We start from the raw sequence: 13,146 nt of genomic DNA, 5'->3' as shown, positions 1-13,146 counted from the left end.
AATGACAATATTTATTTTATTATAAATTTAAAAGTTTAGGGACTATTTTGCATATTTTAAGAGTTCAGGATTCAAAATACTTTTTACACAATACTTTAAAGTTCATTTTGTTCATTAGTCCTTTATACAAAAGGGGGCAACATACGTAGTTAATAAAATCCTAGCAGGGATTATTGAGTTACCGAGGAGTGTTAAATATTCATTATTGATAGAAGGAATTAAGCTTTATTATTATTATTATGGACGACCATTCATGGCGAGGATGAAATTGGAAATAATACTTCTACTTTATGTTGTTTTGGGAAACTTGCTCTTAGTTTATTTACTTGCCCTACTCTGTGTTATAAGGTGCCTCTAATTACTTCATTGAAATTAAGATGTGGTTAATTATTAACTTCGCCTAAAAATAGTTAAAGTACATTCCCCATTATATTTTCTTTCAAGGAGCATTAAGCATTTTAAACTAATAAGTGAGACATTTTTTTTTCTAAATTATTTGCAAGAGGAACAAAAATCTCTCTCCATTTTCATTACAGCAAGAGAGGAGTGGGAGGGAGGGAGGAGAGAGCCAGAGAACAGGTAAAGAATGTTGTGAACCCCATTATATTTAAAAAGAAACTATCATTAGTTTCAAATTAACGATGAGAATAATATCGACTTTAATTATTTAGGATTCAAAATATATAAATTACAAGTATATGGTTCGAATTGTCCCCGAATTTGAATCCAAATTCTATATTAACTCAAAAATAATCATTTGAAACTAATATATATGGATTAAAGGACTAGAAAGATATTTTATAAAATTAAATGATCAAATTAAAATTTTATATAAAATTAGATGACCAAAGGTACACTTAACTTTTTTTTTTATGGCATTTTAGGATATGTTTCTAAAAGGATTGATGATTGCTGACATTAGAAAATTATTTACTTAAAATTCAACTTTGTTTTTTTTTTTTGGGTTAAAAAAGGTAAAATAATCAACAACTCAATAGTCTATATGTTAGTATCATTTTAAAAAAAAATGGCTTTCTTTGCATCATCCAAAAGTACTATATTTCTTTTTTTAATCATATAAAAGGATATATTTATAAAGAAATATGGTGATGTTTGAAAACGAGCTCAGATGCTAATAAGTTTTCATCAAAACTCTTTAATAATATGTGGAAGTTTATTTTTATTTTTTTAATATAAGGGACCGTAATTTGTGACGATGCATGCCCCCAAATGTATCTCATGGATTTCCAAAACTTTCAAAAAGAACGTTGACTTTTCATTTCAATAAATTATCTGGTTAGAAATTTAATGTATCATCGTGTGCCTTCAAATAGACTTTAGTGGATATAAAATATAAAATCTTTGTCACAAAACAAACAACAATAGGATTAAAAAAAAAATCAAATTCTTATAAATTTCAACAATTGAATAACATAAGATCCAGATGCAATGTTTTCCTCATCATCACTCATAACAATTTTTTAAAGAACTATATTTTGTTGGGAATCCTTTATCAAGGATTGGGAACTTAAAAGCTCTTACTTCATTATATTTATCTAAAAATTCATGCATCATTTGATTATGTTTTTATAATTTTGACATTTAATTAGTTAGTTATAACCGTTGGTTACTAGCCATTGGGTGTATTTAGCGATCATATAAATACTTTTATCTTTTATTGTATTAGGTTGTTGATCAATAGACTTCGATATTATTTAAAAAGTTCTCGCCTCTCTTTTCTCTCTTCCTCTTCAACCTCTCGTCTCTCACCTTCTCTAAACCTCTCTAAACCTTCAGCTGTTCTTTCTCCTCCTATTTTCTTTTTACATCTATTCTATTTTATTATTACAAACATATAACACATTCTAACAGCTATGGGTGGCTTGCAAATATGCAAATGCTCTCTTTAGCCCATAATAAATTGCAATGATCTATTGGGAATTTGTTAAGCTTAGAAAATTTAGTCCTTTTGGAAAATAATTTGTCTAGAAAGCTTCCTAAATCCTTAAAGTTTTTTATTGATTTTAAGTTTGTTAATCTTTCTTATAACAAAATCCAAGGATAGATTCCAAGTAGAGGAGTTCTTGATCATTTGATTCCTACATCTTTTATGATGAATCAAGCTTTTGTGGTGAGCAGAACTCCAAGTGCCTCCTTGCAAAAAAGAAACAAGAAAAAGATCAATGACAAAATTGATTTTATTGAAATTCACACTACTCATAGTTGTGTCAATAATTTTGGTTCTCTCAAATTATTCTTTTAAGACATAAACAATGAAAGTCAAGGGGGTCCAATGGAAAGGAATTTATTAACTTTAGAAGTGTCAAGAAGGATTTCTTATTTTGAAATTCAAGAACCAACTGATGGATTTGATGAGAGTAACATGGTTGGAAGGGGAAGTTATGGTTTTGTACTCAAAGAAAAGCTTTCTAGTGAAATGATATTTGCAATTAAACTCTTCAATTTTGATTCCCAAGTAATGCTAAGGAACTTTGAAAAGAATGTGATATAATGCATAACGCTCGCCATCACAATTTGGTGAAGATTAAAAGCTATTTTTCTAATGTTGATTTTAAATTTTTTATAATGGAGTTCATGTCCAATGGAAGTTTTGAAAAATAGTTATATTCCTACAACTATTTTTAGGATTTCTTCAAAGGTTAAATATAATGATAAAATGTAGTATATGCTTTGAAGTATCTCCATCATGGCTTAACAGCACCAATTATTCATTGTAATTTGAAGTCAAGCAACATTTTATTAGATGATGAAATGATTGCTCATGTGAGTAACTTTGGAATCTCTAAATTTTTGATAAAGAGTAGTCTAAAACATACACAGAGACCGTATTTACAATTAACTATACTTCACTTGGTAATTATTCTAAGCAAAGTGTCTTGCCTTTTTTTTTCTTTTACATTTGTAACATATTATAATCGTAAAATCTTATTACATATATTGTTAGTATTCAGATTAGCAATATTATATAAAATTAGTGCATGAAAAATTAATTAATATTTATTATTTATGATAAATATTGCATGTGTTATAAAAAAAATGTTAAGGTTATTGATTTGATTCTTATAAATATGAAGTTTAATTAATGAACTAAATTTATCAAATTTATATATGCATAAAACTTGGTCCTTTAATTCTTCTATAAAGAGAAATGTTCTTAAATATTTCCTTCTAATTTTTCCGTGAGATAGGCTCATGTATTCAAATAAAGAATGAAAGAGGTTTTCTATTTTATGAATTTTGCAATCATTCAACAAAGTTTAATTTGATCTTTTTTTATGTATATTAGATTATTAAAATAATTAATATTAAAATATTAAGATGAAAGTGTATTTTGAAATGTTTGTATGGAGGCGTGTAAGAGTGGATGTGTGTGTGAGTATATTTATATCTTTTATTTGAATATCCTTTTATATATGATCATGAAAATTTCCTACTTGAGTTAACAAAAATATATATTTTAAAAATTCAAAGATTACCACTAAGCAACAAAACATAAATTATTTATCAGTTCTCTATTATCCCATCAACTCTAATTGACTACATGAAAAGTCTTATTTAATTATTAGATCTATTTTATTGCTTAAATTTAATTATATGCAAAGTAAGAATCTTCTAGATTATTTCAACAAAAAATAGATGCCACATGCAATAATTCATGTCATGGATAGTGATTTATCACAAGGAGTTCATGAATATCACATAAATAACATCGACATCTACATCTTTAATTCTTGAATTGGCCTTTAATTATTGCGCTGATCTCCTAGAGTACGTGCAATATGATTGATGCAGTATCATTGAACAAGATCGAGGGCATGTTTATGCACAGGCAACGTCATGCTTAAATAAGCATTAATTTTCTTACCAATTTATATCATTTTTTGTTTTTTTTTTAATACCGGCTCCTAGAATATGTTGGACTCATTATTATATAGGTGCATTTATTTTCTCCTGAGCATAAAAGGCAAGATATTAGTTGCAGTAGTTTTTGTATTACATTATCAACCTTTTTTATCAGTTAATCGATATAGTACATGCAAATATATTACTCAAGTGGGTGTCCAATGACCAAGCCAATTATTTATTAGTTGGCAATAAATTTTCATAGGGTCACACCGCCTTTGTAATAAAGTGGAGACCAGTACAAATTGAGATTCCAAATCATTCTTGTAAGCCTTGCATGTAAAAGCTCCCTTAAATACTACGGCTAACATCCAAAAATAATGATAATAAAAGATTGTGTGAATTTTTTAATTAATTATTCAATTAATACTTTTACCAAACCACAGAACATTTTTGTAAAAATTCTCCTTCACAGCAAGAAATCCCAAAACTACATACAAATAGTCAGATTTCAAGCAAAACATGCGAGCATGATAGACAAATGTGTACTTTTGACTATTATTTAGAATTAAACAACTCTTGTCCTTTTTAAAAATTATACCTGCAAATGTACTATTAATTAAAATCATCTAAACACTTTCGCAGTATCATACATTTGTTTGGTTTAGTAACAATTCAAAGAGACCCCTTTAAAATGTACAACTTTATTTTGTTGATTTATTCTTCTCAGAATGCCGTGGTCATTGTTTTCTCATTTTGTTGGTTCTCTCAGCTTATTACCCCATTAAAAACATGGAAGAGAGTTCCATTATGTCCATGGTTGCCACTGAAATAATTTTTAAAGAAAACAAAGGGGGGAAAAAAAAGGCAATGCAAGAAACCATCCTCTCAACTTTGTGATTTGAACCCATTTCAATGACATCTTTGACAATAATCATAAGGGAAAAAAAAAATTGAGGCTTGGGGGAGTATATTCTAGAAGTTATAGTGAAGCCTAAATTTGCTATTACACTTAGGCATATTGAATCATAATTATTAGCACCTACTGTGATCAATTCCAAAATCCCCCCAATCAAACCGGGACAAACAATGAATAACAAGCATGCCCAGGATAAAATGTAACTGGCCAGCCCTTAAGTTTATCAATCAAAAACATAATTCTCCGGTTGTACCTACAAAATCCTCAACCACTAACTTTATCCGCAGTAGCCAATTTTCTTCTCTGTTGATGTTCTGCAACTTTATAATCTACCACTTCACGGAACAAAGTCGGATCAAGCACACAGTTCTCACCCCCGTATACGGCAGATTGAACACTTGCCATCAGTTTCGCTATTTCCCTTCCAGAAAATCCTTCGGTTTTTGCAGCTGCTTCCCTTATGATGTCATCAGTCAATCCCTTGATCTCTATCTGCTGTTGTTTCCTTCTAAACAAATTTTGAAACCCAGATTTTTGGGATCCAGCCTGGGCTATATACTTATCCAGATAGAGTTTAAGGAGTTTGAAGCGCTCATCCTCCCCAGGCAAGGGGAATTCAAGAACCTCATCGATACGATCTGCCACAGCTGAATCAAGATCACCAGGACGATTTGTAGCAAGAGCAAGGACTATGTCTTTAGACTGATCCCCAGTGCGAAAGAGTAGCGCATTGAGTGCACTCCTCTGAGCTTCACTCATATAAGTCTTGTTCCTCCTGCAAAGTTCATCCAATGCAATCAACAGGACTAATTTAGGCTCATATTGTTTGCTTAATATCATGTAGCATCATTGTAATCAAGACCAAAATGGGCAAAATATATACTGGGAAGTTACATTGTGAATGAAATTTAAATCAGCTTTTTTATTCAATGGCATGCAACAGACAAGAACAATTCTTCACAGCTCATATATTATGGATTCCATTTGAAGGTGGCATTCCTTGAAATGTCACAACATATAATCTAGTGCAAGTACTACTATACACAGGTATAGAGATTGTAGATCCCAATGGATATCAGGTTATGGTTTAGGATCGGCAAATGGTGGGAAATGGGAAGGTACAAGTTGGGTGCTTACAAATGGTAGCATAGCTCTATGAACCAAACCAGTCATTGTTTGGGCACAATGAGCAATACCTGCGAAAATGAGTTGGGCGGTTTCAATGGTAGTTGGGAAGATTCACGAAAAAAAGGAACAGGGCCTTTTATTGAAGTAAATTAAAAAATGTCATGCATGACACTGATAAAACAGACTGGACTTTAGAAAAGAAACTGAGACAAGAATTAACAAAAACAACAAAAATGAGCAACTAGGGTAGAAGCATGGCTTACTCGCACAGAAACGCATCAGCTTCATCAATGAAAAGCAACAAACCCTTTTTAGACTTCTTAGCCCAATCAAACAACTGATGTATCTTTGTCACAGCCTGTGATCCCAGTGGAGCAACATCTCCTCCGGTCATCAATGCATAGTCTAATCCCTGCATAAACATGTGATTAGGTAAATCACACTTCATACCTAAAAATTAAAAAGGCGACTGATTCAAAATTTAAGGTAACTTTAAATGAATTATAGGCCCTAGTGTAGCATGTGCACTATTAAGTATTAACGAAATAGAATATACAAATTACAAGAAAATGAAAAATTTGCTTATATTAATACTAGCGTCAACCAATTATTACAACATACAACATGAAATTTAACCTACACCATGGACTATGTTCCACACCATTGATGCAACCCATCTATTAGAAAAGTGAGTAGTGCATAATAATTGAAAACTAAAATGACAAGATAAGATCATACAGATTTACGAGCCATCTCTCTAGCAGCCATTGTTTTCCCTGTTCCTGGAGGTCCATAAAAAAGCATGTTTCTAAATGGTGCTTGATGTGCTTTTGTATTTGCAGTTGCAGATGCCAGCTGCTCAATTCTTTTCTTAAGAGCAGGATGCAAAACTACATCACCAAAACCATTTCCATTTTTTGAAGATCCAGAATCTGCACGAGTTAGGGTACTCCTAAATTGAGAAAAAATGCCTGACCAGGGGTATTTTCCTCTAGAGGATTCTCGGATCAATGACGGCTGCCCCAATATTCTATCCACATATCCCCATATGACCCGTGCACCTTCCCTGTATTGGACCCAAAAAAGACTTGCGTAAGACATCTTTGTTGATAGCAACTTCAAAGCATTATACCACAAAAGTCAACTGATAATAAAGCAGCACAAATTTGGAGTGATAACACACACACACACACACACATGATAAAGAAAGAAGGCAAATAACACGCACACGTGTGTGCAGTAAAAGGTGAAAATCCCTAAAAATGTGAAAGCTGTGAATATTGTCCATGAACTGACATTTTTGGAACCCATAAACTTCAGGATTTTAGTTCATGAAGAGAGGATATTATATGCTCGATACCACAAAGTTGAACCACAGTGATTATAAAGGACGTCAAGTATTCTAGTAGGTGGTAACTAAAAATAACATGTTTTTTCCTATAGCATTTACCCTCCATTTGGCGTTAGTCAAGGAAAGCTATTTAGAAGTCAAAAATCAACCCCTTGTAAACCACCAAAATCCATTTTCAAAATAACTATGGCATGAGAACACAAGTTACAGTTTAAGCAAGAATAGTCAAGCAATAGTGACTCTGTTGCCTTCTCCAAAGTGAACATACTCAAGCATTTAGTGGAGTATATAGGTGAATTCATACTAAGTTTACACAATGTATGGTTCGAGGGGAGGGGAGGTGGGGCAGGGATTTTAATGGAGGGAATGGGGAGGAAGCCTCTCCTTTTTTTTGGTGGGGGTTAAAGAGGGGAGGGAAGGGAAAATTTCCCATCCCATCCCCTCCAACCAAACACACCCTTAAGAACACCAATCAAACAAAAAGGAACGGTGAAAAATGTCAAGGATTACCAATCATTGCTTAAGCTGAGGGACACTAGTGTAAATAATGGACCTATTAGTTGTGTAGGATTGGACCCAAAAACCATGGCCCAATTCGGGGTAGTAATTTTAAGTTCAGCTAATTTTGCTAGCCAGCAATGTTATTTTATTAGTGGAATTTATGGATTCATTCCTCTAATATATTTATAAACCATGTAAAAGAATCTTGAGAGCATGCATATTGAATTTGGATTTTACATTCTTGCCCATGCAAGACCAAGATCATCATTGGCAACGGCAAGCTGGTCTGTGTGATGATCCTAAGAACAATGCATGTCAAACAAAAGCTTTCAAAGGTTAACCTAAACTCTGAAGTTGTTCTCAGAAAGCATTTTCTTAGCTGAACAGTTTATACCTAGTGGTATAGATTCCTGCAGCCAGGGCAGTAACTCCACCTACTGCTACAACCAACTTATTTTGATCTGTTAGAATGGCTCTTAACCCCCCTGCAAAACATAGAAAAGAATTTGTTCACTTAAGAGAACCTTATGCAGTTCATTGAACAAACTAATTAAAAACACAGCTCAAAGCAGAAAGCAAAATGTCAACAACCCATAAATATCTATATGGAAGGAAATAGAAGGCTGGCCCCAGTCCAAAGCCTAATGATTTAATTACTTGCATATTGCATACAGTGCATCTAGTAGTAATACCTCCAATGTGTTCAAAAGTAGTATTTATGGCAGCAACCCATTTCTCTATCTCCGCATTAGCACGATCAGATTGTAATCTTCTGTTAACCTCTTCAGCTAGCTTGGCTTCATGGGCTCTTCCCTCTGCTTCTGCCATAGCCCTTACTCTAATTGTTTCACGTTCAATGTCAGCTTTCTCTCGTTCTGTTTGCCTACGTTGTGCTTGAATCTGTTCCTCTGTTGCACGCCGAGCTTGCTCCTGTCTAATTGATGATTCTTCTTGCAGTTTTACTAGCTCTTGGTTCCTGGCTCTCTGGTATTCATTTTCTGCCTGATAATGATACATACAGCAATGAGAATCAATTCATAAAATTGCAAAATTAAACACCAGAGTCAAAAGGTAAAACACCTGCATCCTCTTCCTTGCCAATTCATCCTCATAGCGAGCCATTTGGGATTTTGTTTGTGCCTGATGTTGCGCAAGCTTTTTTTGTTCATCATATATAATCCTTTGTCTTTCCTGCCAGGCAAAGTAGACATAATTGTGAAACAATTGGCTAACGAAGAACAAATGTAATACACACAACATCCTGAAGAAACATGAAGTAGAAGTTTCATGCATGAAAGACACTTAAGAAGTCACATATTTGAGATCCAGATGGAGTTTCATTAACAGGGATTAGTCATGATGCAATGTCTCTAAGTCAAAGTAAACCCATATCCTGTTCCCAAAGTTCACAGTAATAAAATTTCAGCTAAAAAGCCAATGACTCCCCCTCAACTGAGCTGTTCTTAGCACACAAAATATGTAGTTGCATACATTAAAAATACATCCCTTATTGGGGAGAGACTGGCATATGGTGCCACCCAAACAAAAGCAAACCAGGGTCATACAAAGGGAGAAAAATAAAAAGAAACAAAATGTATAATATTTCCATGTGAAGTAGAAACCCAGCATAGAGGCCAGAGCACCATTATCATCCATCTTTGAGCACCAGCAAGATCAATTCTTAAGATCGAGGCTCATGTGAAGTCATAAAAGGAGAATAAATGAACAAAAATTAACAATTTTAGACCATGAGTTTACAAAACATGCAGCAGTAACAAGTAACAACTCCACAACTAAAAGAGATTGGGAAACAAAAAGGTGTATGAGACCACCAATTAAGAAACGATACAGAAGAGAACATCACAGCTTAAAAAAGGGCCAAATTCAGTAAAGAGAATATTACAGTTTATGATCTAACCAATAAATCTCTAACAATAAAACGCATGTTCAGTAAATTTTTTAAGTTCATACAAAGACAAATTATGCATTTTGGTATTCTAATTCCAGCCAGTACAATCGCATTGTTATGTGTATCATGTAGACCATAAAGTCAAAAAATCAATGACACGGCTCTTTACTGAGTCACAAATTCAAGTGGAGGCTATAGTTATCTGAATTCAGGAGCCACTTACAATTTCATGCTGTGCTTGCATTTGTTTAAACTCTGCAACCTTTGCAGCCAGTTCTGCTTGCTTTGTCTCCTCTTGCTTTTTTATAACGTCAAAGACCTTTAAAAAAAAAAAAAAAACCAATTCAAGAGCTACCACAGAACTTCATTTTATTAAAACATACTAAGAAAACAAAATAATGCATATTTCACGTTAAAAAAGAAAATCTAAGATCTGAGTATTTCACTTTTTTTATACTTCTCTGCTTGTACTTCATCAATCAAACCACTGGTACTTTACCTCCCACAGGCACAACTAAATGAAGGATAAATTGCATAGCAGCTTTATTTCATTAGTTGTGCAAAAGGAGAACAAAGAACATTACAGTAGAAGAGGTAAGAGGCACAACAAGATAGAGGACAGGGAGCCCTCCTTAAAGGGGAGAGGATACAGGAAAATAATTGAAACGGACTTCAGAATAAAAAGTGTTCTTCATACTTCAAATGTCAAGTTGTCAACCAATTAAGCTCCCCTAAAAAGTAAAAATTCCGGAAGGGCCAATAAGACCCAATGCTCGTCAAAACTTAAGATTAACTTATTCTTGCTGCTCTTTCCCTTACCTTACTCTTCGTTTTTCAAAAACATAAATAATTTCGAAATGTGTTTATTTATAACACAGCCACAAAATAAATAATTAAATAAAACATATTTGCAATCATCAAAGATTCAATTGAAAAAAAAACAATTCAACAAGCCATATCAGTAGAATAAATGAATAAATCACAATGTACCTTTCAAGCACCCATTTTTGAAAAGAACAAAAATCAAAATACAGTTAGGAGAAGATATATATATATATATATATGAGAAATTTTTATCAACATCAATGGCTGCGCGTTACAAAGAAAATTAATGAAAATGGTACAATAAAGCCAGCATTCTATCATCACCATTTAAAAAAAAAAACCCCACAATTTTCCAACCTTTTTCCCGTGGGGTGAACTTGTAATTTCTCTTAGCGCCTTCACTCCTCTCTCCAGCGCCTCCGGATCAAAACCAGCAGACGAGGTCCTCGGGTGATCATTCCGAACCTTGGGAGGAGGCAGAGGACTATCCTGAGGCAAATTGGCGGCCGGCGGCAACTTGGGATCGGAAGAAGAAGAAGGCTGAGGAACATTGGGTGAAGATGGAAACCCCGAAAACGAAGGAAATTTGAAAGGACCCTCCGCATAGGCATGGTTGTTCTGAGAAACAGCAGCTACAGCCGCCATGGCTGAGAGTAAACCTGCTGTGTAAGTTTTGGCCATTATATTCTATGGATGACGATGAGAAAGATGATTCAAACAAAGAATCGAAAATGAAAAAAGGAAAGTATGTTGCAGAGCTAAATGGGAAAAATGCAATGCAAAGGGGTGGTTTAGGAGATGTTTAACCCTTGAGTAAGAGCATACAAGGGTTGAGCTTCCATGGAAAAGGAAGCGAAAGTGAACAAGAACAACAACTTGGTAGGGTTTTGGTAGGGTTTCTGGGTTTCGTGCAGCAAAAGGCGGTCTTTTTTTGAGTTTTGCTAATTTTCAGGAGGAAGAGAAAAAAGAAGTTAAATAGAAATTGTCCTCTGAAAGTTAATCAAACTGAAAATGGAAATACTTGTAATTATAATTTATAAAGTAGAAGATGATGATGTTGTGGAATGAGTTTTGTCAAAAAATAAAAAAAAAAATAAAAAAATATATATTTGTTGGTTATTACAATTTTACTTAATTTTAATTTAAGTTTCTATAATTAATTTTGTTTTAATTAAAGTTTTATAATTAAATTAATTAAATTTTTTAATCTCTAAAAATTTAAATATTTAAATTTTTTCTCTAAAAAATAAAATTAAGAATTTTTATATTTTTAATTAAATGATTATATAATTTTAAAATTAATCACATAATTTTTAAAATTTAAAATTATGTAATTAGGTTGTCTTCTAAATATTTTTTTTATACATATACAATTTTCATTAAAAGATTAATAAAAATGTAAATAATGTATTAAATTAATTTTTTTATTTTCACTAAAAGAATTAAATTAAATTTTCTGTAAATTTCAAGAATATTTTTGTTTTGTAAAACTTAATAATTTATTGCTAATTTTAATTTTTAGGGATTAACATATATAATAGATCAAATTATAAGGGTTTGATTAAAATAAAATAAATTACAAGAACTTAATTCAAAATTAAGCCAAACTATAAGAACATATAAATTAATTGTCTCAAAACATTATAAGATGGAATATTGTTGACTATGAATTAAAAATAATATGGTCATATGCTAACCAAATATGATACGCAGAGTTTTGAGCCGAATGGCCGGGTTGATTAGTATATAACGCATTTCAATATATATATATATATATATATATATTATTTCGTGTGTAAAATATAGAGTTTACAAGAATTTGAGCTCCTTATCCTTCCCAAAAAAAGAATTTGACCTCCTTTTTTTTTTGTTTCTTTGTTTGAATTGCTTACCTTTTGGCGTGATAACAGTTAAATTTTAAAATAGAAAATTAATACCAGTTATGATTTTGATTAAAAAATAAAAATTAATTTATAAATATCAATTCAAAAAATTTTAAATCCAAGAATTTTAATTATAAATGAAAATATTTAAATTTAAATATAACTTTTGCTTTATAATTGCAATTTTTATCTGTAATTGCTGAATTAATATCTACCATGAATTTTTTAGAAAATTTTATTGAAAATCACTAATTCTTCCTTGACGCAGTATTAATTACCGTAGCTTTGTTTGGTATTATGTAAAACAATGTCGCAATGAAATTAATTTTCATAATTTTTTTTTTCTGGTTTCTTCTTTTGGGCTTTAAGCCTCATTGTCTTTCCCCAAAATTTATAAAAAAAAAAAATTGATTTTCATAATTAATTATATTAAGAAGAGAATGAAAAGACCACCATGCCCCCACACAATTTCTCACTCCCACTCTTTTCCTTCAACCATTCACCTAAGGTAGACGCAGGCTCCTCCCCACACAGGTCTTCCTATTTCTATCTATGACAACCAAATGCAATGCACAACAACATTAAACTTGAATCTGAACCACATTTTTGTTTTATTCCATTGCCAAACAATCTGTAACACACACATGGTGGTGGAAATAGGTGGGGGCCAGAGGTGGGGTCATGGCAGAGGTTGGAGGAGAAGCTGCTAAGGGCAAACTTGGTTGGGATTCGTCCGCGTTGGCGTAGGGGGAGGCTCTAGCATTGT

The 13,146-nt window shown here is 32.4% G+C and overlaps 1 protein-coding gene across 1 annotated transcript; it reads right to left on the bottom strand.

Annotated features, from left to right (window-relative positions):
* Positions 1-4,747: 4,747 nt before the first annotated feature.
* On the bottom strand, positions 4,748-11,426 carry LOC129312509 (uncharacterized). The gene is made up of 8 exons (XM_054955152.1): positions 10,855-11,426; positions 9,896-9,991; positions 8,844-8,954; positions 8,456-8,765; positions 8,158-8,248; positions 6,650-6,977; positions 6,175-6,323; positions 4,748-5,558 (listed from the first exon to the last, which is right to left on the bottom strand). The coding sequence occupies exons 1-8, from the start codon at positions 11,176-11,178 to the stop codon at positions 5,048-5,050; spliced, it is 1,920 nt and encodes a 639-aa protein (XP_054811127.1). The 5' UTR covers positions 11,179-11,426; the 3' UTR covers positions 4,748-5,047.
* Positions 11,427-13,146: the final 1,720 nt, after the last annotated feature.

Source organism: Prosopis cineraria, unplaced genomic scaffold, assembly GCF_029017545.1.
Source record: "Prosopis cineraria cultivar Desert tree isolate PC_DT_omini unplaced genomic scaffold, ASM2901754v1 PC6, whole genome shotgun sequence".
In the NCBI taxonomy this organism is placed as follows: domain Eukaryota; kingdom Viridiplantae; phylum Streptophyta; class Magnoliopsida; order Fabales; family Fabaceae; genus Prosopis; species Prosopis cineraria.
Note: the sequence above shows the minus strand (reverse complement) of the source record. Positions and strands in the feature narration are given on the sequence as shown.